At 44.7% G+C, this 27,346-nt stretch overlaps 1 protein-coding gene across 6 annotated transcripts in view; it reads left to right on the top strand.

Moving 5' to 3' along the window:
• The window catches only part of LOC147109625 (outer kinetochore KNL1 complex subunit KNL1-like), a 50,505-nt gene that overhangs the window by 13,624 nt on the left and 9,535 nt on the right, over positions 1 to 27,346 (top strand). For all 6 annotated transcript variants that reach the window (XM_086003711.1, XM_086003708.1, XM_086003710.1 and 3 more), the window contains 8 exons: positions 6,060 to 6,155; positions 7,508 to 7,547; positions 13,247 to 13,327; positions 17,454 to 17,554; positions 19,039 to 19,107; positions 21,024 to 21,133; positions 22,643 to 22,761; positions 23,353 to 23,475. In XM_086003711.1, the coding sequence (XP_085859837.1) occupies positions 6,060 to 6,155; positions 7,508 to 7,547; positions 13,247 to 13,327; positions 17,454 to 17,554; positions 19,039 to 19,107; positions 21,024 to 21,133; positions 22,643 to 22,761; positions 23,353 to 23,475 (739 nt within the window). The remainder of the gene's footprint in view (positions 1 to 6,059; positions 6,156 to 7,507; positions 7,548 to 13,246; positions 13,328 to 17,453; positions 17,555 to 19,038; positions 19,108 to 21,023; positions 21,134 to 22,642; positions 22,762 to 23,352; positions 23,476 to 27,346) is intronic.

The following is a 27,346-nucleotide window of genomic DNA, read 5'->3' on the forward strand; positions in this document are numbered from 1 at the left end:
GGTCCCAGCAGATTATAAGGTATCAAATGTAACCCCGCTATTCAAGAAATATAGCGAGAGAAAACCGGGAACTACAGGCCAGTTAGCCTGACATTGGTTATCGGGAAAATGCTGGAATCCATTATTAAGGAAGTGGTAACAGGGCACTTGTAAAATCATAATATTAGCAGAGTCAAAATGGTTTTATGAAAGGGAAATCGTGTTTGACAAATTATTAGTTATTTGAGGATGTAACTAGCAGGGTAGATAAAGGGGAACCAGTGGATGTAGTATAATTTGGATTTCCAAAAGGCATTCGATAAGGTGCCACATGAAAGGTTGTCAGGCAAGATCAGGGCACATAGGGTTAGTGGGAGTGGTTTATAGACCTCCAAACAGTAAGGCGGAGGTTGGGGATGGCATTCAAAGAGAAATTAAAGAAGGGTGCAATAAGGGCACAGCAGTCATGGGTGACTTTAATCTACATATAGATTGGGCCAACCAAATGAGTAACAATACTGTGGAGGAGGAATTCCTGGAGTGTTTACAGGATGGTTTCCTGGACCAATATGTCGAGGAACCAACCAGAGATCAGGCCATCTTAGACTGGGTATTATGTAACGAGAAAGGATTAATTAGCAATCTTGTTGTAAGAGGCCCCTTGGGACGGAGCGATCATAATATGATCGAATTCTTAAGATGGAGAATGAAGTAGTTGACTCGGAGACTAGGGTCCTCAATTTAAATAAAGGAAACTATGATGGTCTGAGGAGCGAGTTGGGTAGGATTGATTGGGGAATGGCATTCAAAGGGTTGACGGTGAATAGGCAATGGCAAACATTCAAAGACCGAATGGATGAACTACAGAATTTGTTCATCCCAGTTTGGCATAAAAATAAAACAAAAAAGGTGACCCAACCGTGGCTAACAAGGGAAATTAGGGATAGCATAAGGTCCAAGGAGAGGGCATATAAATTGGCCAGAAAAAGCAATAACCCTGAGGATTGGGAGCAGTTTAGGATTCAACAAAGGAGGACAAAGGGATTAATTAAGAAAGGGAAAATAGAATATGAGAGTAAGCTTGCAGAGAACATAAACACTGACTGTAAAAGCTTTTATAGATATGTGAAGAGAAAAAGATTGGTGAAGTCAAGCGTAGGTCCCTTGCAGTCAGAATCGGGGGAATTTATAATGGGGAACAAAGAAATGGCAGACCAACTAAATACATATTTTGGTTCTGTCTTCACAAAGGAGGACACAAATAACCTCCCAGAGATGCCGGGGAACATAGGGTCTGATGAAAGGGTGGAACTGAAAGAAATCAGTATTTGTAGGGAAATGGTGTTGGGAAAATTGATGGGACTGAAGGCCGATAAATCCCATGGGCCTGATAATCGACATCCCAGGGTACTTAAGGAAGTGGCCCTAGAAATAGTAGATGCATTGCTGGTCATCTTCCAGAACTCGATAGACTCTGGAACGGTACCCATGGATTGGCGGGTAGCTAATGTTACCCCACTATTCAAAAAAGGTGGTAGAGAAAAGGCGGGGAATTATAGACCGGTAAGTTTGACATCGGTAGTGGGGAAAATGCTAGAGTCCATTATAAAAGATGTAATAGCAGAGCACTTGGAAAGCAGTGACTGGATTGGACAAAGTCAACATGGATTTACAAAAGGTAAATCATGCTTGACTAATCTACTGGAGTTTTTTGAGGATGTAACTGGTAAAATAGATAAGGGAGAACCAGTGGATGTGGTGTATTTGGACTTTCAGAAGGCTTTCGATAAGGTCCCGCATAAGAGATTAGCGTGCAAAATTAAGGCACATGGGATTGGGGGCAAGGTATTGACTTGGATAAAGAACTGGTTGGCGGACAGAAAGCAAAGAGTTGGAATAAACGGGTCGTTTTCTGAGTGGCAGGCAGTGACTAGTGGGGTACCGCAAGGATCAGTCCTAGGACCCCAGCTGTTCACAATATATATTAATGATCTGGACGAGGGAATTGGATGTAATATCTCCAAATTTGCAGACGACACAAAGCTGGGGGGGAGGGTATGCTGTGAGGAGGATGTCGTGAAACTCCAGCACGATTTGGACAGGTTGGGTGATTGGGCAGAAACATGGCAAATGCACTATGATGTGGATAAATGTGAGGTTATCCACTTTGGTGGCAAAAACAGGAAGGCAGATTATTATTTGAATGGTAATAGTTTGGGAGAAGGGGAAGTGCAAAGAGACCTGGGTGTTCTTGTACACCAGCCGCTGAAGGTAAGCATGCAGGTGCAGCAGGCGGCTAAGAAGGCAAATGGTATGTTGGCCTTCGTAGCAAGAGGGTTCGAGTACAAGAACAAGGATGTCTTGCTACAGTTGTACAGGGCCTTGGTGAGACCACACCTTGAGTATTGTGTGCAGTTTTGGTCGCCTTACCTGAGGAAGGACGTTCTTGCAATGGAAGGAGTGCAGCGAAGATTCACCAGGCTGATACCTGGGATGGCAGGAATGACGTATGGAGAGAGATTGGGTCGATTGGGCTCATACTCACTGGAGTTTAGAAGATTGAGAGGGGATCTCATCGAAACCTATAAAATTCTGTCAGGCCTGGACAGACTAGATGCAGGAAGGATGTTTCTGATGGCCGGGGAGTCCAGAACCAGGGGTCATAGTCTAAGGATAAGGGGTAAGCCATTTAGGACTGAAATGAGGAGGAATTTCTTCACCCAGAGATGGTGAACCTGTGGAATTCTCTGCCACAGAGGGCGGTGGAGGCCAGTTCATTAAGTATATTCAAGAAAGAGTTGGATATATTTCTTAAGGCTAAAGGGATCAAGGGATATGGGGAGAAGGCAGGGACAGGGTACTGAATTTGGATGATCAGCCATGATCTCATTGTATGGCGGAGCAGGCTCGAAGGGCCGAATGGCCTACTCCTGCTCCAACTTCTATGTATCTATGTAATGTATGAGCATGGATAGAGGATTAGTTAACGGACAAAAAACAGAGAGTAGGGATAAATGGGTCATTTTCAGATGGCAGGCTGTAACTAGTGGGGTGCCGCAAGGATCAGTGCTTGGGCCTTGGCTATTTACAATCTTTATTCATGACTTAGATGAAGGGACCGAGTGCAACGTATCCAAGTTTGCTGACATAAAAAGCTAAGTGGGAAAGTAAGGTGTGAGAAGTACATGAAGAGCTTGCAGAGGGATATAGACAGGTTAAGTGAGTGGGCAATAAGGTGGTAGATGGAGTGAAATGTGAGGTTATTCACTTTGGTACGAGGAATAGAAAAGCAGAATATTTTTTAAATGGTGATAAACTATTAAATGTTGATGTTCAGAGAGATTTTGGTGTGGTAGTGCAAGAAACACGGAAAGTTAGCATGTAGGTACAGCAAGCACTTAGGAAGACAAATGGAAAGTTGGCCTTTATTGCTAGAGGGTTGGAGTATAAGAGTAAGGAAGTCTTGCTACAATTGTACAGGGCCTTGGTGAGACCACACCTGGAGTACAGTTTTGGTCTCCTTATCTAAGGAAGGATATACTTGCTTTGGAGACTCACTAGATTGATGCCTGGGATGAGAGGGTTGTCCTATGAGGAGAGATTGAGTAGATTGGGCCTATACTCTCTGGAGTTTCAAAAAATGAGGTGTAATCTCATTGAAACATATAAGATTCTGAGGGGGTTTGAGACAATAGATGCTGAGAGGTTGTTTCCTCTGGCTGGCGAGTCTATAACTAAGGGTAATAGTATCAGGATAAGGGGTCGACCATGTAAGACTGATGAGGAATTTATTCACTGAGGGTTGTGAATCTTTGAAATTCTCCGCCCCAAAGAGCTGTGGAAAGTCAGTCGTTGAGTCTATTAAAGGCTGAGAGAGATAGATTTTTGGACTTTAGCAGAATCAAGGGATATGGGGATCAGGCAGGAAAGTGGAGTTGAGGTCGATGATCAACCATGATCTTATTGAATGGCAGAGCAGGCTTGAGGGGCCATATAGCCTACTCATGCTCCAAATTCTTATGCTCATGTCTTAAGGTCATTGGTTCAAGCCCCACTCCAGGACTTGAGTGCACAATCTAGGCTAACACTTCAGTGCAGTACTGATGGCGTGCTGCATTGTCTGAGGAGCCATCTTTCAAATAAGCTGTTAAACCAAGGCCCCACCTGCTGTCAGGTGGATGTAAAAGACCCCAGGGCACTGTCTTGAGGAGGATACGGGAGCTCTTCTGATGCCCTGGCCAACATTTATTTCCTGTGAAGCTAGGTACCCTCAACACAATGCAGTACTCCAGATGGGTCTGACTAAGGCTCAGAACAACTGAAGCATAACTTCCTTCCCAATGTATTCTAGTCCTGTTGAAGTAAAGGCTGACATTCCATTACCCTTTCTGATTACTTTTTGTACCTATGTACATGGACACCTTAAATCCCTTTTGCTCCTCCACAGTTCCTCTTTTGCCATTTAGAAAATGTTCTGATTGGTCATTCTTGGATCCAAGATGGATGACCTCACACTTCACCACATTGACCTCCATGCCACAAGTTTGCCCGCTCACTTAATCTTGAAACTTCCTGCTCCAATCTACACAATTTGGTGTCATCTGCAAATTTGGATATATAACCCTCTGTTCTTTCATGCAAGTATATGGCGAAAAGCTGAGGCCCCACTACAGATCCCTGGGGAACACTACTTGTCACATCCCGCCAATCAGAGTACATTCCCTTTATCCCTACTTTCTGGTCCTACCTCCAAATTGCAAACCCATGTCACAGATTTAACCCAGAATAATCTCTTGTGCAGACTTTTATGCAATGCCTTCTGGAAGTCCATATAGACAACATCCATAGGCACACCCCTGACCACCAAGTTAGTGACCTAAGTTAGTCCGACACTATCGACTCTTCAAAAATCCACGCTGACTTTCTTTGTTCAGCTCATACTTGTTCAATTGCTCAGCCACTCTGTCCCTAATGATGGACTCCAGTAACTTCCCCACAACTGATGTTAAACTGACACGTCTGTAGTTACCCGTTTTCTCCCTCCCTCCCTAAGTAATCGAGTGGCATTTGCAATTTTCCAATCCAAAGTTACAATTCCCAAATCTAGAGCGCTTTGGAAAATTATGACCAACACATCGACAATTTCCTCACCTATTTTTACTTGGGGTGGAAACTATCCGGTCCTGGAGATTGTCTATCTTGTGTCTCATTATTTTCTCAATTATCATTTTTTTAAAACTTGTATTAAATCCCCTTGACTTATTTTAGGTTCCCTTGTACCGCTGGTATTTTGTCCTTTTCCTCCACAATGAAAACTGATGCAAAGTATTCATTTAACAAGTCTGCCATTTCCTTGTTATCCATTATAGTATCTCCTGAATCTGTCTTTAATGAGCCAACATTTCTTCTTGCCACACTCTCTCTTTATATTTATAAAAAAAATTACTGTTAGTTTTGATATTCCTTACAATTTTTGCACCTGTTAGTACTTTCTTTGTATCCCTTTGTTGTTTTTATAACTCTCCCTCCCTGATGAATTTCCACTTTTCCTTGCATTTGTGCAAGTCTTTTAGTTTGGTACTGTCTCTTACCTCGTTTGTTGACCAAGGTTGCTTAACTGTACAAGTGGCAAATTTTGCATTTTATGGGGTATGTACTGCTTTTGTGTCTGCAGGTTTACCCATTAACAGTTCAGCCCAGTTTACTGCGGTCAGTTTATTTCTCACCCGTTCAAAGTTTGACTCACTTAAATTTAAAACCTTCGTTTGTGACTCCCTTCTCCCTCTCGAACCTAATATCAAATTCAGTCATATTTTGGTAACCATTCACAAAATGTTTAACCTTTGGATGATGAATAATCGCAATTGAAAAACTTGTTCCAAGATGATGAAGCTCAGCTTTTTCTTGACCCCTGAACATAATCCAGCAAAATGCCTGCCCATTCTTGGAGAGTCCTCTTACTGGCGATTGATGGCTAAATATGTATCTTGAAATATTTCTGCACTTAATATTTATGATATAACTTGCTGTTTCACAATGGGAACTGTGAAAATGAATGATGTGTCTTGCCTTGAATGCAGCAAATTTGGATCATCTGGAAGAGTGCAGTGTGGATGTCATTGATAGCGATGAGAGTCTGACGCAGCTGGAGCAGACTGTGGCCAACAGACACGAGGGTAAGAAACTGCACGGCAAAAGTGGCGGGCCTGAAGGAAGTTTCCCAGAAATCCTCATGGTTAGCTGGTTATCTAAAATAATTACAACATTTGTGTGGGTAGTTCTGATTTTAATATTTGGAAACTGGCATTAAAAACGGAAGTGTGGCGTGGGTACAAATCACAAACACTTCAGGTCTAGCAAGTTTAAACAGACCCTGTAGTAGCAGGAGTCGAAATATGTGTCTGTTTTGATCACTTGAATTTCATTCTTTTGGGAAGCCAGTCTAACATGATTTCAAGCAGCTTTTGGCTAAATTTGTATTTTTAATTTAGTTGCACTTTTTTTTTTAAAACCCAAAATGTTTCTTAATTGGTTGAAATACTCTTAATACTTGTCTGACACAATTGAGTTTTATGCTGTGTGGAGTTAAAGGGGTAATTTTAATCTGACGTGTGTGTGTGTGGCCTTCATCGACCTACAGTTTTTTCCCTTGGGGACTTGGTGGCCAGCTGCACTCTATCACATCTAAAACCTGGGTTTGAATGGAGTTGAGACTGATGGAAATTAAGTCTCTTCATTGGTTGAAAGCGATCCACAACAAAATTCATAATTGCTGGTCCACAGCACACAAATAAACTGCTCCTAATGCAGCATTAAATGAGGGCCCTAAGCCAGATGCTGCAAGGATGTGAGGTAGGAAGCAAAAAGTTTACTGATGTAATTGGAGATGCTTTTGAGACTGGATTTAAAGGCATGTTGTTGGGCTAGAGTAGAGGGAGCTGTACCCCCTGCTGTATTGTATCTAGTCTTGGTGTGCTTGATGCTGACAGTGGGTACCCAAAGGAGTTTTATTCCCAAGCATTGGCTTCCTTCACATTTGGGTACAGAAAATGTTTTTCACTTGTTTTAACTGTGTTCAGTGTGAACGTCTTACTCTTGCACAGCTTCTAGAGAAACACGAGTCGTCTTGTGTGTGCAGAGTTGTTTTCAGTTTTTTGTGTTCAGAGTGCATTTTAGTGCTATGTAAACCGCACTGTAATAATCTGTTTGGTCTTGGGCAATTCTAGAACTGTGAAAACAGCTAACCGAGTCAATCAGGAAAAGTTATCCTTGTGCCTGGATTTGTAAATGATCAGAATGAATGGAAGTTTCACATTTTTATCTAGATTTAGCTGTGCCTTTTTTGTCACTGTCTCTTCCAGATTTATATTCTGGTGGCCATGGACTCTTATTACCACAGTAATAATTTTGGCTTGACAGCCCCCAAGAATAAAAATGCAAAAAACCAGCATGTTAACTTTACATAACGCAAATGTTATAATTCTCAACACTGCTCTGTATAACTTTGTGTTGTCCCTTTTTTCTGCAGAGCTGACGAAGCTTCAGGCAGAACACTGTGACGTGGAAAGGTATTTATTTTTTCATTAACAGTTGTTGATTTGTATTTTCTCTCTTTTGGTGCAATATGTTGAGCTTCTGTTGTCCCAGCAGAATGTTCCATAGTTCAGTTCTCAGGAACTGACATGAGTGAGGCTATATTTCCCAATGTTTCTATAGCTGAATCTTTAATTATGTCTACACATTTTGTATGTTCAATGTGTATATTTGATCATTTTACGGAGATATAAAGTGACTGATTTTCAACTTCAGATGTAAATCTGTTGTAATTTTCCTTGCACTGTTTTAGGATCCGCTTGAATCTCAAGTGCTAATAGCGCTTAAATTTTCAGTTTAACCTCATCTACATAATTATTCACAATTCTAGGTGCAAATTCCGGTAGGTCGAGGAATGATAGCACTGGTAGGAGAGGAAATTTATGTGTATGTCATATTTAGAGGATGAGGCAATCGAAGGAGAGTGTAACAAAGAAGGGGACAAAAATTAGAAAGCTTTTGGTGAGCATTATAAGATATCTTAACCCATCGGCAGCCTTTACCAAGGCTGAAGGAGCAGGGAACTAAGTGGCAGGCCGGCATGAAGGAAAAGGGACCCCTAGGTGCAGGGATGCATCTGCAGAAAAATGATCGCATATCCCAGCACCTCGTTTCCTCTTTCTTAAATGCTGAAGTTGAGATGGTGCATGAGATGCTTGCAAGGAAGATTTTTCTTGTGCTACTCCACAGCACCATTCCATAGGTCAGCACTGCAGCATGCCCACAAGAGAATGCAGGCAGGTTCTCGGCCACAACTGACTGTTATTGTCCCTACACATGTACAATAATATCATAAGAAGTAGGAGCAGGAGTAGGCCATCCGGTCCCTCGGGCCTGCTCCGCCATTCAATAGGATCACGGCTGATCCGAACCTAGACTCACGTCCACTTCCCTGCCCTCTCCCCGTAACCCCTAATTCCCTTATCTGCTAGGAAACTGTCTATCTCCATTTTAAATGTATTTAATGTTGCAGCTTCCACAGCTCTCTGGGGTAGCAAATTCCATAGATTTACCACCCTCTGAGTAAAGAAGTTTCTCCTCATCTCAGTTTTGAAAGGGCAGCCCCTTATTCTAAGATTATGCCCCCTAGTTCTAGTCTCACCCATCAGTGGAAACATCCTCACCGCATCCACCCGATCAATCCCCCTCACAATCTTATGTTTTGATAAGATCGCCTCTCATTCTTCTGAACTCCAATGAGTAGAGGCCCAACCTACTCAACCTTTCCTCATACGTCAACCCCCTCATCTCCGGAATCAACCGAGTGAACCTTCTCTGAACCGCCTCGAGAGCAAGAATATCTTTTCTTAAATATGGAAACCAAAACTGCACGCAGTATTCCAGGTGTGGCCTCACCAATACCCTGTATAACTGCAGCAAGACTTCCCTGTTTTTATACTCCATCCCCCTTGCAATAAAAGCCTAGATTCCATTGGCCTTCCTGATCACCTGCTGTACCTGCATACTAACCTTCTGTGTTTCATGCACCAGGATCCCCAGATCCCTTTGTACTGTAGCACTTTGCAGTTTCTCTCCATTTAGATAATAACTTGCTCTGATTTTTTTCTGCCAAAGTGCATAACCTCACACTTTCCAATATTATATTCCATCTGCCAAATCTCTACCCACTCACTTAGCCTGTCTATGTCCTTTTGCAGGTTTTTATGTCCTCCTCACTCACTGCTTTCCCTCCCATCTTTGTATCGTCGGCAAACTTGGATATGTTGCACTCGGTCCCTTCCTCCAAATCATTAATATAGATTGTAAAGAGTTGGGGTCCCAGCACTGACCCCTGCGGAACACCACTAGTTACTGATTGCCAGCCCGAGAACGAACCATTTATCCCAACTCTTTGTTTTCTGTTAGATAGCCAATCCAGTATATTACCCCCAATCCTGTGATTTTTTAAATCTTGATCAGTAATCTTTTGTGTGGCACCTTGTCAAATGCCTTTTGGAAGTCCAAATACACTACATCCACTGGTTCCCCTTTATCCACCCTGTATGTTACGTCCTCAAAGAATTCGAGCAAATTTGTCAAACATGACTTCCCCTTCATAAAACCATGCTAACTCTGTCCTATTAAATTATGTTTATCCAAATGCTCTGTTACTGTTTCCTTAATAATGGACTCCAATATTTTACCAACCACAGATGTTAGGCTAACTGGTCTATAGTTTCCAGCTTTTTGTCTACTTCCCTTCTTAAATAAGGGTGTTATATTAGCAGTTTTCCAATCTGCCGGGACCTTTCCTGAGTCCAGGGAGTTTTGGAAAATAATCACCAATGCATCCACAATCCCTACTGCTACTTCTCTCAAGACCCTAGGATGTAGGCCGTCAGGTCCGGGGGATTTATCTGCCTTAAGTCCCATTATTTTACCGACTACCACCTCCTTAGTGATTTTAATCGTGTTTAGCTCCTCCCACCCCCCCCCCCCCCCTCCATTGCCCCCTGTTTGTCCAGTGTTGGGATATTTTTAGTGTCCTCTACTGTAAAGACTGATATGAAATATTTGTTCAGCGTCTTTGCCATCTCCATGTTTCCCACCACTAGTTTCCCGGTCTCATCCTTTAAGGGACCAATGTTCACTTTAGCCACCCTTTTTCTTTTTATATAGCTGTAGAAACTCTTGCTATCTGTTTTTATATTTTTTGCTAGTTTACTTTCATAATCTATCTTCCCTTTCTTAATTAATCTTTTAGTTGTTCCTTGCTGGCTTTTAAATGCTTCCCAATCTTCTATCCTCCCACTAGATTTGGCTACTTTATATGCCCTTGTTTTCAGTCGGATACTATCCTTTATTACTTTACTAAGCCACGGATGGCTGTCTTTTCTTTTACTCCCCTTTTCCCTCAGTGGAATATATTTATCTTGAAAGATGTGAAATATCTCCTTGAATGTAGACCACTGCTCTTGTACCGTCTTGCACTTTAATCTGTTTTCCCAGTCCACTTTAGTCAATTCTGCTCTCATACCTTCATAGTCTCCTTTATTTAAGCTCAGCACGCTGGTTTGAGATCCACCTCTCACACCCTCAAACTGAATTTGGAATTCAACCATATTATGGTCACTCATTCCAAGGGGATCCTTTACTAGGACATTTTTTATTAATCCTGTCTCATTACACAGGACCAAATCTAAGATTGCCTGCCCCCTGGTTGGTTCAGTTACATACTGCTCAAGGAACCCGTCCCTAATACACTCTCTGAACTCTTCCTCAAGGCTGCCATGCCCAATTTGATTAGTTCAGTCAATATGAAAGTTAAAATCCCCCATGATTATAGCTGTTCCCTTATTACAAGCCCCAACTATTTCCTGATTTATACTCCAACCAACAGAGTTGCAACTGTTAAGAGGCCTATAGACTATGCCCACGAGTGACTTTTTCCCCTTATTATTCCTTATCTCCCCCCAAACTCTTTCACTACCCTGATCCTTTGACCCAATATCATTTCTGACTATTGCAGTGATTCCATCCTTGATTAACATAGCAACCCCACCTCCCTTTCCTTCCTGTCTGTCCTTCCTAATTGTCAAATACCCTTGTATGTTTAGTTCCCATTCATGATTATCTTGCAGCCATGTTTCCGTAATGGCCACCAGATCATAACCATGTGTAGTTATTTGTACCGTCAACTTGTCTATTTTGTTACGAATGCTGCGTGCATTCAGGTAAAGAACTTTCAAATATGTTTTCTGACAATTTATTCCTGCTTTTACCCCTTTTACTGCTTTACCTTTATCATCATACATTCTGTCCCTTCCTGACACGCTCTGGTTTTTAATTCCCACACTGCTACCTTGCTCTATTGCCTTCTCCGCTGTCATTTTTATTTAGTTTAAAGCCCTCTCTACAGCCCTAGTTATTTGATTCACCAGGATTGTAGTCCCAGCACTGGCCAAGTGAAGTCTGTCCCAACGGAACAGCTCTCTCCTGTCCCAGTACTGATGCCAGTGTCCCAAGAAGCAAAACCCATTTCTCCCACACCAGTCTTTGAGCCACGCATTTAACACTCTAATTTTATTTACCCTAGCCAAATTTGCACGTGGCTCAGGTAGTAATCCAGAGATTATTACCCTTGTGGTTCTGCTTTTTAATTTGGCCCCTAGCTGCTCAAACTCCCTCAGCAGAACCTCTTTCCTTGCCCCATCTATGTCGTTGGTACCAACATGGACCATGACAACTGGATCCTCCCCCTCCCACTCCAAGTTTCTCTCCAGCCCAGAGGAGATGTCCTTAACCCTGGCACCGGGCAGGCAACACAGCCTTCGGGACTCTCGCTCTCGGCTGTAAAGAACCCTATCTATTCCCCTAACGATACTATAGCCTACCACTACAACATTTCTTTTAACTCCCCCCACTTGAATGCTCCCCGCTCCACGGTGCTGTGGCCAGGTTGCTCATCCTCCCCGCAGTCCCCGTTCCCATCCTCACAGGGAGTAAGAGCCTCTAACCTGTTGGACAAGAGCAAGGGCTGCGGCTCCTCCAACACTACCTCCTGGATCCCCGTACCTGCCTCACTTCTAGTCACACCATCCTGTCTCTGGTCACGGACTACATCTGAATTAATTAATCTAATTGGTGTGACTACCTCCTAAAACAGAGTCCAGGCAACATTCCCCCTCCCTGATGTGTCGCAGTGTCTGAAGCTTGGTCTCAAGCTCATCAACACGGAGCCGGAGTTCCTCTAGCAGCAAACACTTATCGCAAATGTAATCACCACGAGCATCAATGGTGTCCACCAGCTCCCACATTTCGCAGTAGTAACACATCACCTCTCCCATTCTGTGTAATTAATTAAATTTATTATTATTTTTAAATACCCTCTGCCCCGATTCTAGATGGTGAATATCACACCTCTATTTAATTGAACTTACCAACTTATAAAGGCTTAAAAGGGAAGGAAAAGTACTCACCAACCAGCTAATCACCTACCAGCTTGGCTGTGATGTCACTTTTGAATTCTGACCTCCCCTTGGAATGTTGCCTGTGGAGCCTGTTTAGGCTGCCTCTCCTCGCTGCTGCGGCTCGGCTCGACACCCGCTGCTGCTTCCGGCTGCCTCGACTGGGCCTCGCCGCTCCGCCTCCGTGTTGTCTGCTAATCCGGAGGCTGGCAGGAAAAACAAGGCAGAAACAAAACCGAAACAGCGCCTAACACCCCACTCACCCAAACTCTCAATGGCACTCTCTGCTACTCGCACTCAGTGCTGCACTGTAGTTGTAGTTGTATTTGCAGAAGACGACACAGTGCAGCATCTGCCTCTCTGCTGACCCTGAGAAGACAGGTTACTTAGTCATTCCCAGGTAAACTTGCCAGAGATCACAGATATGGTTGGTGGGATCTTGGCTAGTGTAACCAAAGGGTGACGCTGACTATTGATCACCCTGGCCTGCCTTCTTTCATGTAGCATGACATGTTGACCTAGAAATTAGTCTCGGACGGTATCTATTCGGCCGCCCATTAGATATCCAACATGCTCATGGGCACCCTTCCCTGCCCCATTCTGCATAGGCCAGTGAAGGTGTGCCCACCATGTAAAGGTAGCACTCTTTCACCCGAGCTGCCCAGCAGCCCTCCAACTCAGTTTATCTAATATTTCAGCTAATTTTCATCCTATGTACTTTTCATTTTCCTCGTGTTTTATTTAAACCATATTTTTTTCTTCCCCAGTCAACTCGCCAAAGTTCTTGCTGAAAAAGCGCTACAGGAAAAAGCTGCCAAGTTGTGGGATCTTAAAGAAGAATTCCAGGAGTGAGTATTGAAACACACGCACCTCATTCACTTTTTAGCAGCTGATGTTCATGCAACAGGCTTGAAATGTATTGTGTACACCGAAGGGTGTAGGGCTTGAGGCGGAGAGTTGCAAATCTCTGCTGTGCTGCCAGAGGGAAATGAGGGTGGCAGTTTCCTCCCTGATAGAAAACCTCCTCTGGCTGTGGGGCAGAGACCTGGAGCAGCTCTTCTTGTCATCTTGGTACAGAAGGGGAGAATCAACTTGCAGAAAGTTTTCAAATGAGGTATGGGGGTCTTTGATTCAATGCCGGAGTTCTGAAGACCGTGCTTAAAGGGAAAGAATCGCTCTAGATAAGTACTGCTGTTACATGTGTAGTCCCCACCACTTAAATTGTTCATGTTTAAAATGGCCAGTCACTTATATCGGCCAGAAAGCAATAATCATTATCTATTTGCATCAATGTCAATTTCAAAGTTGCCAGTTATAGTGTCTTAAGTGCTCCATTCATTTTGGGCAGAAACATCTGTGCTTACTCACTAATTCACACCTCATTATGGTTTCTTTTTCTTTAAATCCGCATCCATAGCCAGTCCTTTCTTCTAGTTTGGCATACTTTGGAGTGTTGCACTCTGATGTTTTTGCCTAATTCACATTCCCGCAGGTTTTACACTACCAGTCGTTGGCACTGAAAAGGCCATAGCTTTTTTTCCTGCAAGAGTCTTTCTCATTTCTGTTCCTCCAGCCTTCATTAGCTTTGTTGCAATGCGGTAAAAATTGTATTGTACAAATGGCAACCCCTGATGTAGTATAATGGCCGGTATAAGCTTCTTGAAAGTTTCTTTTCTTTCTCTCCCTTTCTCCCTGTAAGAAACCGCCTGCATCTCCTTGATTTCCAGCCCCTTCAGTGGGAGCAGGTCAGATGTCAGCAAAAAGCCTTTGCGTCTGCGACAGTGACTGGATATGTCCGGATTAAAAATGGAAATGTCAACTTTGCAAGAAGAACAGACTAACAGATGTGGAAAGAACATGTGAAGCAAAACCAACATCTGTCTTCTTGCAAAGTTAACATTTCCACTTTTTTTTATCACCTTGATTACTTGCATAAGCCCAGTTAATGCAGAAATCACCCTTGGTTCACGACAGGCAAATTCTACACCTTCCTCTGCTGGCACCAGACTTTATTGTCAAAGAGCCAGTCTGGTTGCTCTTTCGTTTTGTTCCTTTGTTTGTAAAATTTGGATTCCTGTTGAATTGATATTTAGTTTATCCTGCGTAAGGTGGAACTTCTGTTCGATATGTGGGAAACATTTAAAGTTCTGGTCCTAAAAGATGTGAATGGGTGGCGTGTTACACTGACACGCCAAGCTAACACTAACCATCCGTGTTATTTAAAAAAAAAAGTAAAAATATTTCTGTTGATTTGCAAAAAAAAGTGTAAGATTAATTCTGTGACTAATATCAGATAAAATCAAGAAGCCTTTCAGCCAAACTCTTATAATGAAAGTAAACATGTTATTAATGACAGCAATATAATTATCTCCAAGATTCAAAAAGGATGTGCAGTTTAAACATAACACTCTCCTTAATCCCCACGGTGTGCTCCTTTCAATAGTGATGCCTGTCATGAATCTTACCATCATGTAGAAATGACTCATGAGATGACACTGGGCGGCCAGCTGGTGGCGCCGTCCAAGGAAAGTATAAATACTCGGGCGTGGGCCCAGCTTGCTCAGGACGTTTTTGTAACCAGGAACTGGTGATGTAACTAGAAACTCATGGTTGTGAAACAGTTGATTAAAGCCTTGTTTTATACTCAAACCAAGTGCTTCGTAGTTTTCTTGCGTCAATGCCCTCTTCTGTTTTGTATCAAAAGGCTTTCTCTTTAGAAATGAATACAATGCAGCAATAGTCACTAGTGTCATCTGGCAATGATTCTGTACAAACAGGGAATGGGATCCTCGCGCTAAAACAAATGGCTGTGTTTTCGTCCTATTTGCCGTTCAGTTGGCTGTAGTTCCCAATCACTGGGTTAATTTCACTCACTAACCTGGGATACATGTTGCAGTTTTACAAACAAGGTTATGCTTCATAATTTAAAAAAAAAAAAAAAGACCTTTCATGAAAGCGTCTGAGGGATGTATGTACCTATTTAAACAATTAATCTCAGTGCGTCGGATGTTTCAGTCTAGTTTCGATACAGTCCGCACATGTTTTCAGACAACGAAAACGGGGCTTGTTACAGAGAGAGAGGAAAATAAATTTTCTTCAGATGTTCTATTGGTGATTGCATTTGCACGAGCGTGCCTGCGAAAAGCAGTGGGGGACTGTACGTCCCATTCTTTGTTTTTGCTAGTACAGGAAACTTTCGATTAACCGGCCCCTAAATAACCGGAAATGTCGGTTAACCGGCAAAATTCAGGAGTAGGTTCAGGTAACTTTTATTTTTTTTACTCCATTTGTTGCTGTGCAAGGGTGTAGCTGCAGCTGTTGCTAAGCTACAGAGACGCTTGCAACTTGTGCTGATTGTTCTGAAGCTGTAACAGGGTTTGTTGCTTTATACGGAGCTCTGAGCTCCGTATCTTTTACTATAGCGTTCGGTTATCCGGAATTGTTGATGAACCGGCACCACGTCGGTCCCGTCCGTGCTGGATAACAGAAAGTTTCCTGTAGTTATTTGGCAGAAAGGCCCATTCTGTTGTGATCGATCTCGTAAACCACCAAAGATCGATCCCTGGTCTGTGTGGTGTAAGTACTGAAGGAAACCCCTCTTTCCCTGGCAGTATGTCCAGTCTATAGCAGCTCCCAGAAATGGTTGCTAACAGGCATCTGGCAAAGGATATAAATGGAGAACATTTTTGCTAGTTTTCTGCTGGTCATTATTGCAATTGCTGGGAGTTCTCCTAGTAAGAATTATTAATGATGGTACTTACCTGTGGAGTTGCACTCTTTCAAGGTGGCACTTTATTCCACACTAGAATTTTATTATTCATTATAATATGACCGACTATTATTTACCATAATACAGAATCTGACATGATTCCCTTTCAGACCTGTTAAAATCTGTACAGGAATTATTCTCTTGACCACTGATTCAGTGAAATTATTCCAAGCTGGTGAATTATTTTTGTCCCTGGGCTATCTTTTACATTATATAATGGAAGAGACAGAGAATGGGAGGTGGCAGTGAGGTGTTTCCTGAGAGTAGCCCTAGGAGGCATGGTCCGATGGCTGTGAGTAAATGCTCTAAGCTGTGTGGTACTGAGCCATTCAGACTAGGAAAGTCCCAGGTTCAATTCTCAGTCTGTGCTCAGTTAATTGATCTGGTCCAGAGCACCAGTGAGGCACTATAATTGTTCTTGCTGCCTTGGCTAAGGAGGGAAAAGTCAGCCAGGAATCACATTCCTGACCACTGGCCAAGAGTATGTTTGTATGGATTTTGGGCAAAAGCAGGATCTGGCTAAGTTCTCCTGTGATGTCGCTCTCCGTCAAAGAGCCTGTTGCCACTCTGCCCAGCATTGCATGTAAAGAATGGATGAGATGTTGGAAGACCAATGGCATCAATGGAACCATACTCTGTCAAAAACTAGGTCAATAGTGGACAAATGGGAAGGAGGAAAGCAAATCATTGATCTGAGGCACAGGGACCTATATATTATATTTATTTTATGGTAGTTACCAAAAGAGGGAATCCATAGTAGTGCAACAGACCACCATCTGCATAGATGGAGGTTAATATATACAGGGAGAAATTGTTGGTACAAAAATTGAATTTTGTAATTATTCTTGCCAAAATGTTCCAATATAGGGGGCTAATTAACCTGGGAAAGAAGAAAATCTGAAAAATATATATGTATTACAGTATTGATCGAAAGATAAACTGGATATTCTTGCACTAATCCAAGTTTCCGTGCAAACATTTCATCACATTTTCTAATGTCTTGGATTTTTTTTACAGCCAGTAACAGGAGACTGCAGAAGACTTTATTTATTTCAAATTTATCTTAAACTGCCTGCAGTCTTGCACATCTGAATGTCTGTTCTCTTATTGCTCCAATACTGCTCCTCTAAAAGGGGTTTATTTAAAACTCGGAATGTGTAATATTTGTTCTCGTAGTCTTATGTTAATGTATTTTCTCTTCTCAGGCTGTTGGAGTGGACATTGTTCCTCTGCCAGGATAATCAGGCTGTTTACAGATTCCTGTACGAGTCCCTAGAGCTCACCTTGAAGTTTGGAGAGCCTGAGTGTAAGCATGTTATTTAATTACATGGAAGTACAAAGATATAAATCCATTAGTCTTTTACCAGTGCAATTGTAATTACCGAGATACAATTTTAACGTAAGCCATTATGATTTAGTGTGTTGGGTATGCTCCTGTGTGACTGTCTGAATTAATTGCCTCAGATTAGTACCACCAGTTGCAGACTTGTAACTACCAGTCCCTCACCCTTGTGTTATGCAAGACTCAATGCTAGTTTGGAAAATCAAGTGCTATAATCGTACTGCAGGTGTGTGTCTCGCAGTTACATCAAGTTACATAGAGTCTACAGCACAGAAAAAAACAGGCCGTTCGGCCTAACTGGTCTATGCTGGCATTGATGCTATACACGAGCCTCCTCCCACCCCTCTTAATCTTAATCTAACCCTATCGGCATATCCTTCTATTTCTTTCTCACTCAAGCTTATCTAGCTTCCCCTTAAATGCATCGTTCAAGTGGACTTGTGTGAAAACTCACATACCAACCATTGTGCTTCACTGAGATCCTACTGACAACACTTGACTCTTGATCCTAAGTGCATAAAGTAGTATAGCTGTACCTTTTGGTTTGTTCTGTTGTCAGCTTAGCTCAGTTGGTAGCAATCTCCCCTACAGGTCAGAAGGTTGTGGGTTTGAGCTTCATGCCAGGACTCCAGTGCAAGGGACTGCTACCTTGTCGGAGGTCCCGTCATTTGGATGAAATGTGAAACCGAGCTCCTATCTGCCTGTTGTCAAATCTGTGTCATGGGAAATGGTAGTGGGCTAAAGAACCTTATTCTTCTGAATCTATCTAATTTCTTCTATTATTTTTATGTTTTAGTAGAGCTAGTCAGAGCAGAGCTTATGTAATCAATCCTCTGTCCAGCGATGGGTCCTCCAGTGATATGAATTAGAGAGCAGTGTACTCCTCTTCATTAATGATTTTACTAATGAGAACATGATCTCACTGAGACTAATCGATACAAAACATTTGTTCTCCCTCCCCCACACCCTGGTTTACTTCAGCCAGCAGTACAAAGCTGTAAACAATAGCGGATTTGAAAATGTCAAAACTGAGCTTGATAATTTTTTGTTCGATAAGGGTTACGGAACACCTGTGGTGAATGGAGTTAAGATACAGATCAGCCAAGGTCTAATTGAATGGTGGAACAGGCTCGAGAGGCTGAATAGCTAACTACTGTTCTTGTGTACCAATTGAGGGTGCGATCTCCGATTTTCCTTCTTACCTGCCCCCCACCGTCTCCAAATGTAATGCCAGGCCACGCTGATGGCTGTACTATCGGTAGTGTAGTCCCACTTCCAGGGGTGCACTTCAAAGGCAAAGGAGAAGATACAATGCAGTCCCGTTGTTTCAATTATAATTTTCAGTGGGTTATTTAATAAAGTTACTATTCTAAACTATTTCTGTTTTTATTTTAAGACCTGTTTTCCCCAAACTACTTTATTGACTTTTGTTTTGTTTTTAAATGCAGGTGCTGGTCTCTCTCCTGGTGAGAAGTGCAGGAGAATCCTTGACATTAAACTTGTATCTGAGTTGGACGGTGAGTTAAAAGATTGTGCAGTTGGACCTTTAAATGAGCATCCCAAAGATTTTCTGCTTTGAATTTCTATAAAATGACCAGTTTAAAACTAAATTTAGTTTGTGCCTTGGCCCCAATCTCCACTTAAAGCAATTCCAAGTTTTATTATCCTAGAAAAAATAATCATTAGTTTGCCATGGATGGCTAGTTTGTCCTGGCAACTTGGTGTGGCTTGAGGCAAAAGACTGATGGTTACTGAAAAAACAGGAATGTTCGCGGTTAGAATGGAAAGGGATGTGATGCACTGGAATGCTGTCATCAGTTGAAAGTTCTGCTTAAATTGGATATGGCTGCAGGATTAATTGTAGGAATCCAATACAGTTGGTTTTAAAACCAATAATTGAAGTTATTTGGAACTATTATATGTGCTTTTTGATGCAATGGACAGATTTTGCAGTTAAGGAAAGAGAAGGCTGAGGGGTGACCTGATAGATGTCTTAAAGATGATGAAAGGGTTTGATAGGTTGGACGTGAGAAAATGTTTCCACTTGTGGGGGAAGATCAAAACTGGGGGCCATAAATATAAGATCATTAATAAATCCAATAGGGAATTCAGTAGAAACATCTTTACCAAGAGATTGGTGAGAATGTGAGACTCGTTACCACAGGGTGTAGTTGAGACGAATAACATAGATGCATTTAAGGGGAAGCTAGATAAACAGCTGAGGGAGAGAGGAATAGAAGGATATGCTGAGAGGGTTAAACGAGGAGTGGGAGGAGGCTCATGTGGAGCATAAACATTGTATAGACCAGTTGGTCCAAATGTCCTGTTTCTGTGCTGTACATTATATATAATTAAAACATCAAAGCGCACAGAAACAGCTCATGGATGGCAACCTCCAGCACAAATTCATGTCATACTAGCTGCTCAAGCAATCTTTAAATTATTACAAAGCAGCATTCAGACGTTTAGTGGTAACCCGGTTTTGCTTATAGCCTGTATACTTCAGGGAAAAAATCTCAACAAGTAAGTTAATTCAATTCATAAATTTTATCAAGTTCTTTGTGCTGTTAATCCTGGTTTGAAAACTAAACCGTGGACCTGAATTTGCGATCGGCGGCTTCCCGCGGGCGGATGCCTCCGATCATCAAATTTTCTAAGCATTTACCTGGTGGTCCAGGAGATACGGAGGCTTGCGATCCTGGGCCTCTCCTGGTAGAAATGCGTAGAGGCCCGCGTATCCCAGGGGCGCATGCGGTTCGCACGCACCCCTGGAATCACGTGGGCCGGCCCAACCAATGAAAGAAGGGAATCCCCATTCATACTTTTGACAGGTCCGTACGTACGGAACTGTCTAAGTATGAATGGCGATGACTTAAAATTATTTCATGTGTTCATGTATTTTTTTAACATATATAAAATTAATTAAAATGGCATTTAATTAAATATTTTAACCTTTTAATTGGGGGGGTGGAATTATATGTTTTAACGGGGCTACAAATAAACTTCCCTTATTGGACAGGGATCTTAATGTATAAGTGAATGATAACATTTCATTTTTTAAACTCTTATGCTGGTAAAAGCAGGCCTTACGTCTGCTTTTACCAGGCGTAAGAATTCCACAGCCTTTCAGCAGACGGAAGTTGGACAAATAGCGCAACTCTCCACCCACAGGCCCTTTTCCCGGGGATGCGGAGGAGCTGTCGAAGATTCTTGACAGATCGCAGCTGCCGGGTTTTAGCGCATGCGTTTTACATGCCTAAACCTGGCACTTGCGCGGCCCCTGCGGGTGTGTGCGCACCTCGTATGCACCCATAGGGGTTGCAAAATATGGCCTTATATTTCCAGTCGGATCTGCATGAAAAGTGTTCCTCTGTATAACGCACTGATTGCTATTCAAAAACACTAATTTTTAGTTTGTTGATTTATTTTTCAGAGGAAGAAGCACCTTCACACTCTAAGCTTGTTCATGAGTTGATTATGACGTACTGGACGAGTCGAGGCAGTTGGCATAGCATAGACCCAAATGAATGGCTGCTCCCTATGGTACGGATACAAGATCTGACTGGAGTGTATTGCACTATCATCCCTTTTATCATTTAATCACTCCTGCCCTCCACCCTATCACATATCTTCCTCTTTGTTCTTTCCTCTTCTGCTCCCACTTCTTTTCCCTGCCTCTGTACTTATAAACTGTTTAATCTCTAACTTCTTCCAGTTCTGATGAAGGGTCATTGACCTGAAACGTTAACTCTGTTTCTCTCTTCACAGATGCTGCCTGACCTGCTGAGTATCTCCAGCATTTTCAGTTTTTAATTTCAGATTCCAGTATCTGTAGTATTTTGCTTTCTGTAGTTTATCAGCGGCTTAGTGGCACTGCCATCACTACAGCTTCCTTTTTTGAGGGGGAGGAAGCAAGTAGGTAGAATTCTTTGAAAAAACAGAAAGTGGAGCAATCTGTTACCTGTAACCCCAAAGGGTCAGTAGTTGAAATTGTAGTCTGGTCTGACTTTCATACTTGGCCTCCCCTCATTGGATGAGTTTTACCAGTTCTTGTCAGAGCACTCTGCTGTTGGTTTGCAATTTATCAGAGGAGAAGGAAAGCCTTTTGCAATCAGCATGTTGCTGTGGAAGTGTACCTGGTGTCAGCTGACCAGGGCAACATGTTGGCAGCTATAGTGAAGTCTGTGACTGAACTGTCCCAACTTTTCAGATGGAGGGAGGGGGTGAGCACAGTGAGAGAGACTGCAGAGAAGGGCCTACGAGAGTACATATGTATTTTGATGAATTGACATGTTTCAGTAGTTTTCAAATATTTCCACTGGCTGTTTCATATCCAAGAGCGTAAGTTTAATATTCACCAAAAGAACAAAGAGTGGTTAAGAGACTTTTTTCATGCAGAAGGTATTTAGAACCTGGAATACTCTAACAGACAGTGGTAGAAAATGAATCTATAATAATTATCTATAAGGGAGGTAAATAAATAGGTAATGGTTTTTTTTAAGGGTGTGGAGAAAGGACAGCGGAATAGGACAAGTGGATAGCTTTTTCAGACAGTCGGCACAGGCATGATGGGCCAAATGGTCTCCTCCAGTGTTATAACATTGTGATTCAGAAATGTCCCAAACCCTGATATAGCTGTTAATTGCTGAATTTAAACACCGGAACCTTCAACTTGGTTTCTTGGTTAAACAAAAATCTTGTGTTGTAAACAGCAATTTAGGTGTAAAGTGTTGTTCGTAAACCAATTTGATCAAGGACAGATTACCTCTTTCGTAAGTTTCATTTTGGCTAAATTCTAGAAAACCTTAACCAGTAGGACGGAGTCTGAAGTGTGTCTGATTCACCGTATAACATACAGGGTGAAAACTATAATCTGCAGTGTGGCTGTTGGATTACTGATCTGTCTTCAGCTTTCTGTGCTTTAATACAGTTCACAGCCCAGGGCTCCTGAGTTTTTCCAGCCCTGTAAGAGATGAAGCACTCTGGTAGATTGAAAGGCTTGAGCAGTCCTTTCTGGTTTGGGTTACATTCTGCTTCTCTTTGCCTTTCTAGCTTTTACTTGACGTCTCGCTAGTGGTGAGTCAATGTCGGTTGCTTGGTGATGAATTGGAATATTTGCTGAACTGGGGATCAAAATTTGACATTCTGAAGACTGAGATTCAGCACACCGAGTAAGTGTAGCGGTTACAGACTGCTTGGAATTATCTAGTAGTAGAATCATTGGGGGAGGGGGAGGTGGGAATGGAAGAGTCCAGATTTTGAAGCCTCTAACTTTTCTCTATCTCCCACTCCCTTTCCAAAGTGATTGGGCATTGTATTTATATCTGCCGCTCTAGAATTTAATGTGATTTAATTTTGTGTCCACGTGTGATCCCAGTCTGTCTGTGACATTATACATGGGTAAATGTCTGTGTTCCCAGGTCATGCTTAGACTTGTGCGCCATATACTCCTAAATCTTGCCCCCCCCCCCCCCTCCTCGACTGAAGTGACTGACCGACTGCACAGAGCAAAAACCGTATTCAAAAGAAAAATTGGGGCTAGGAGTAACATTTGAAAGCTTGACAGGAAATTGGCAACACAAAGTCTTGTGTATTAACTCAGGTTCCCATTTGCCTCCTTAAATACAGAAATCATCCCTAAATGTGGATTCACTGTTAAGGGGTCAGTCACAATCCTGTGTAATGATTTGAATTTGTGTTGTCTTTGCTGTATTCAGATTGGTCTCACTCCGTAATTGTTGCTTTTCCTTTGCCTTTCGCAGCGTGAAGTATCTTTTCTCAAGTTATGATGCACTGTCGAAGTTTGAACTTACATTTCATCTAAAGCCAGGCTATCCATGGCTCCCCCTACAGTTCACATTTAACTCTTGGTTTGGAAACATCAGGTGGGTCCACGAACTCTAGAAAATGTCTAACATTCCTGGCCCTGCTTTGGCAGAGCTCTCGGAACGGAACTAATAACCCCAGAGCGGGAACGCGGCCTTGGAGGGAGGTTGCACACCCTTTCCACAGGACCCGGGGAAAGCATCAATATTCTTGGTGCACAAGGCCCGAAGAATTCTTTCTCCAGCTCAGCATGGAATACAGGTACAGGTACACGACCCCTTAGCCGAAAGCCTTGGGACCAGCTGAGTTTCAGTTTTCGGAATTTTTCGGATTTCAGAAGGTATTATTATAAGACTGGGAAATTTGTATTTAATATAAATTTTAAAAGTTCAGGCTACCTCTTGCGACTGTTCCGTGTCTCATTCCCCTTCCTGCTTCTCTGGAAAGCCGGATATCGGCTGACTCCTACTAAGCTGGCCCGCAAATCAGGTCGGGGGTCTGGTGGGGGCGGGAGAAAAGAATATCGGACGGGCCGCGGTTCAGGTCGGGTCGGGGGGGGGGAGGGGGGGGCGGGGAGAAAAGAATATCGGACGGGCCGCTGTATTGGGTTCACTCTCCCGGTACCTCCTTCACACTGCCCGGCTCGGCCTGCAATCTCCTACCCAGGAGGGAACTCTGTGACCCTCTGCCCTGCTCAGCGTAAGTCGTGCGCCACTCTGGTCATGTCGTGCGCACGACTTACGCTGAACGAAAAAACTTTCAGTTTTTAGAGGTTTTCGGAAATTCGGATAAAGGATAGTCTACCTGTACTGACACCCAAGGAACAATCCAATGAACAATCCAATGAAGAGTCTTGATGGTGAGTTTTGGCTGCCTATTTAACCATATGGGGCATCACAGCAAAGCCTGGTCCTGTCCTCGCTCAACATCAACACATGCGCACTTCATGCTGGGGTAAATTCCAGGCAGGAGCAGGGCCCTGACTTTTTTTTTCCTTTTCCCCCTTAAACCCTCCACTCCCTTTCACAATGCACGACTCCGATGGGACTTGTAGTACCACTTACCATAGACTGGGGATCAAACCTGGACTGTGCGGCTTAGCTGGATAAAATCATTGAGCTATCGGGATTGCCCCAACTAGCCATTATTCAATGACGGAGAGACTTGGCAGGCTACATAAAGATGGAGGACTTTATTGCTGAGTACAATTCTAACCACACCCAGCATATGTATATTTCACACTTTACAGCCTGAGGTCACTTTAAAAAAATGCTCAGGAGTGGGAATCCTGACTGATTTCACCCATTTTGTAGCCCAGCTATGTTTGGGCTGTTTTATAGTACCTGTACCATTGTTCTGACTGGGGATCAAACATAGGATCTTCTGGGATGTGTGGCTTAGTGTTACATGTCATGCCTTTATCTTCTAGGCCATTGTCATTGTTATACAGACCATAAAAGGTTCCACATATCAAGTTAGCTGATCTTACCCAGAGTAACAGATCAGCCAAGGTTCTCTAACGTGGTCACTACCCAGCATCTCCTGCTGGAAAGTGCACTTGAGGACAGAGTTGGGCTTTGTGGTGATGCCTCCTGTGATTAATTAGCCTTCCAGCATTCACTGTCCAGTCTCTTAAACAAAGAATGACCAATTTGGTTGAGGTACTGCAGGGTGGCTGGAAACTGTGGAACTGTACTGCAGCAGAGTTATCACCTGCAGGAGAGAAGGAGACGAAGGGAAATCATGAGCAAGCAGTAATTTTGCAAGTGTTGGTTTCTGCAGTTCCTGTGACCCGTTCTGTAAATGCTGATGTTTAATTAAAGGAAAAACAACTTCTTAATAAAGGCCTGTAACTATTAAAAGTATAATACAGGCAGACTATCCCTTATCCGCACTTCCGAAAACCTCTGAAAACCGAAAGTTTTTTTATGGAGCGTCTCTCGGTATTTCCAGTGCAATGTAGGGTAAACCGGGAATCTCGTAAGGTAAAAGGAGGTGCGAAGGGCTGGAACCGTGAGGTAAGTGCTTTTATTGCACTGCTTGTGGGCAAGGAGGAGCAGAAGCGTTTTCCTCAGGCTCAACAAGCTTCCCTACCCTCCCGACCCCCGAGAAGTCCGATTCGCCCCTCCCTCGTGATGTCCGACTCCCCCCCGCGATGTCCGACTCCCCCCCGCGATGTCCGACTTCCCTCCCGCGATGTCCGACTTCCCCCCCGCGATGTCCGACTTCCCCCCCGCGATGTCCGACTTCCCCCCCCCCCCGCGATGTCCGACTTCCCCCCCCCGCGATGTCCGACTTCCCCCCCCCCCCGCGATGTCCGACTTCCCCCCCCCCCCGCGATGTCCAACTTCCCCCCCCCCGCGATGTCCGACTTCCCCCCCCGCGATGTCCGACTTCCCCCCCCGCGATGTCCGACTTCCCCCCCCCGCGATGCCCGACTTCCCCCCCGCGATGTCCGACTTCCCCCCCGCGATGTCCGACTTCCCCCCCGCGATGTCCGACTTCCCCCCCGCGATGTCCGACTTCCCCCCCGCGATGTCCGACTTCCCCCCCGCGATGTCCGACTTCCCCCCCGCGATGTCCGACTTCCCCCCCGCGATGTCCGACTTCCCCCCCGCGATGTCCGACTTCCCCCCCGCGATGTCCGACTTCCCCCCCGCGATGTCCGACTTCCCCCCCGCGATGTCCGACTTCCCCCCCCCGCGATGTCCGACTTCCCCCCCCGCGATGTCCGACTTCCCCCCCGCGATGTCCGACTTCCCCCCCGCGATGTCCGACTTCCCCCCCGCGATGTCCGACTTCCCCCCCGCGATGTCCGACTTCCCCCCCCGCGATGTCCGACTTCCCCCCCGCGATGTCCGACTTCCCCCCCGCGATGTCCGACTTCCCCCCCGCGATGTCCGACTTCCCCCCCGCGATGTCCGACTTCCCCCCCGCGATGTCCGACTTCCCCCCCCCCCGCGATGTCCGACTTCCCCCCCCCGCGATGTCCGACTTCCCCCCCCCCCCCGCGATGTCCGACTTCCCCCCCCGCGATGTCCGACTTCCCCCCCCCGCGATGTCCGACTTCCCCCCCCCGCGATGTCCGACTTCCCCCCCGCGATGTCCGACTTCCCCCCCGCGATGTCCGACTTCCCCCCCGCGATGTCCGACTTCCCCCCCGCGATGTCCGACTTCCCCCGCGATGTCCGACTTCCCCCCCGCGATGTCCGACTTCCCCCCCGCGATGTCCGACTTCCCCCCCGCGATGTCCGACTTCCCCCCCGCGATGTCCGACTTCCCCCCCGCGATGTCCGACTTCCCCCCCGCGATGTCCGACTTCCCCCCCCGCGATGTCCGACTTCCCCCCCGCGATGTCCGACTTCCCCCCCGCGATGTCCGACTTCCCCCCCCGCGATGTCCGACTTCCCCCCCCGCGATGTCCGACTTCCCCCCCGCGATGTCCGACTTCCCCCCCGCGATGTCCGACTTCCCCCCCGCGATGTCCGACTTCCCCCCCGCGATGTCCGACTTCCCCCCCGCGATGTCCGACTTCCCCCCCGCGATGTCCGACTTCCCCCCCGCGATGTCCGACTTCCCCCCCCGCGATGTCCGACTTCCCCCCCCGCGATGTCCGACTTCCCCCCCGCGATGTCCGACTTCCCCCCCCGCGATGTCCGACTTCCCCCCCCGCGATGTCCGACTTCCCCCCCCGCGATGTCCGACTTCCCCCCCCGCGATGTCCGACTTCCCCCCCCGCGATGTCCGACTTCCCCCCCCGCGATGTCCGACTTCCCCCCCCGCGATGTCCGACTTCCCCCCCCGCGATGTCCGACTTCCCCCCCCGCGATGTCCGACTTCCCCCCCCGCGATGTCCGACTTCCCCCCCCGCGATGTCCGACTTCCCCCCCCGCGATGTCCGACTTCCCCCCCCCGCGATGTCCGACTTCC

This window comes from Somniosus microcephalus, chromosome 12, assembly GCF_052327205.1.
Source record: "Somniosus microcephalus isolate GS21.2 chromosome 12, FLI_Smic_1.0, whole genome shotgun sequence".
NCBI classification, from domain to species: Eukaryota; Metazoa; Chordata; class Chondrichthyes; order Squaliformes; family Somniosidae; genus Somniosus; species Somniosus microcephalus.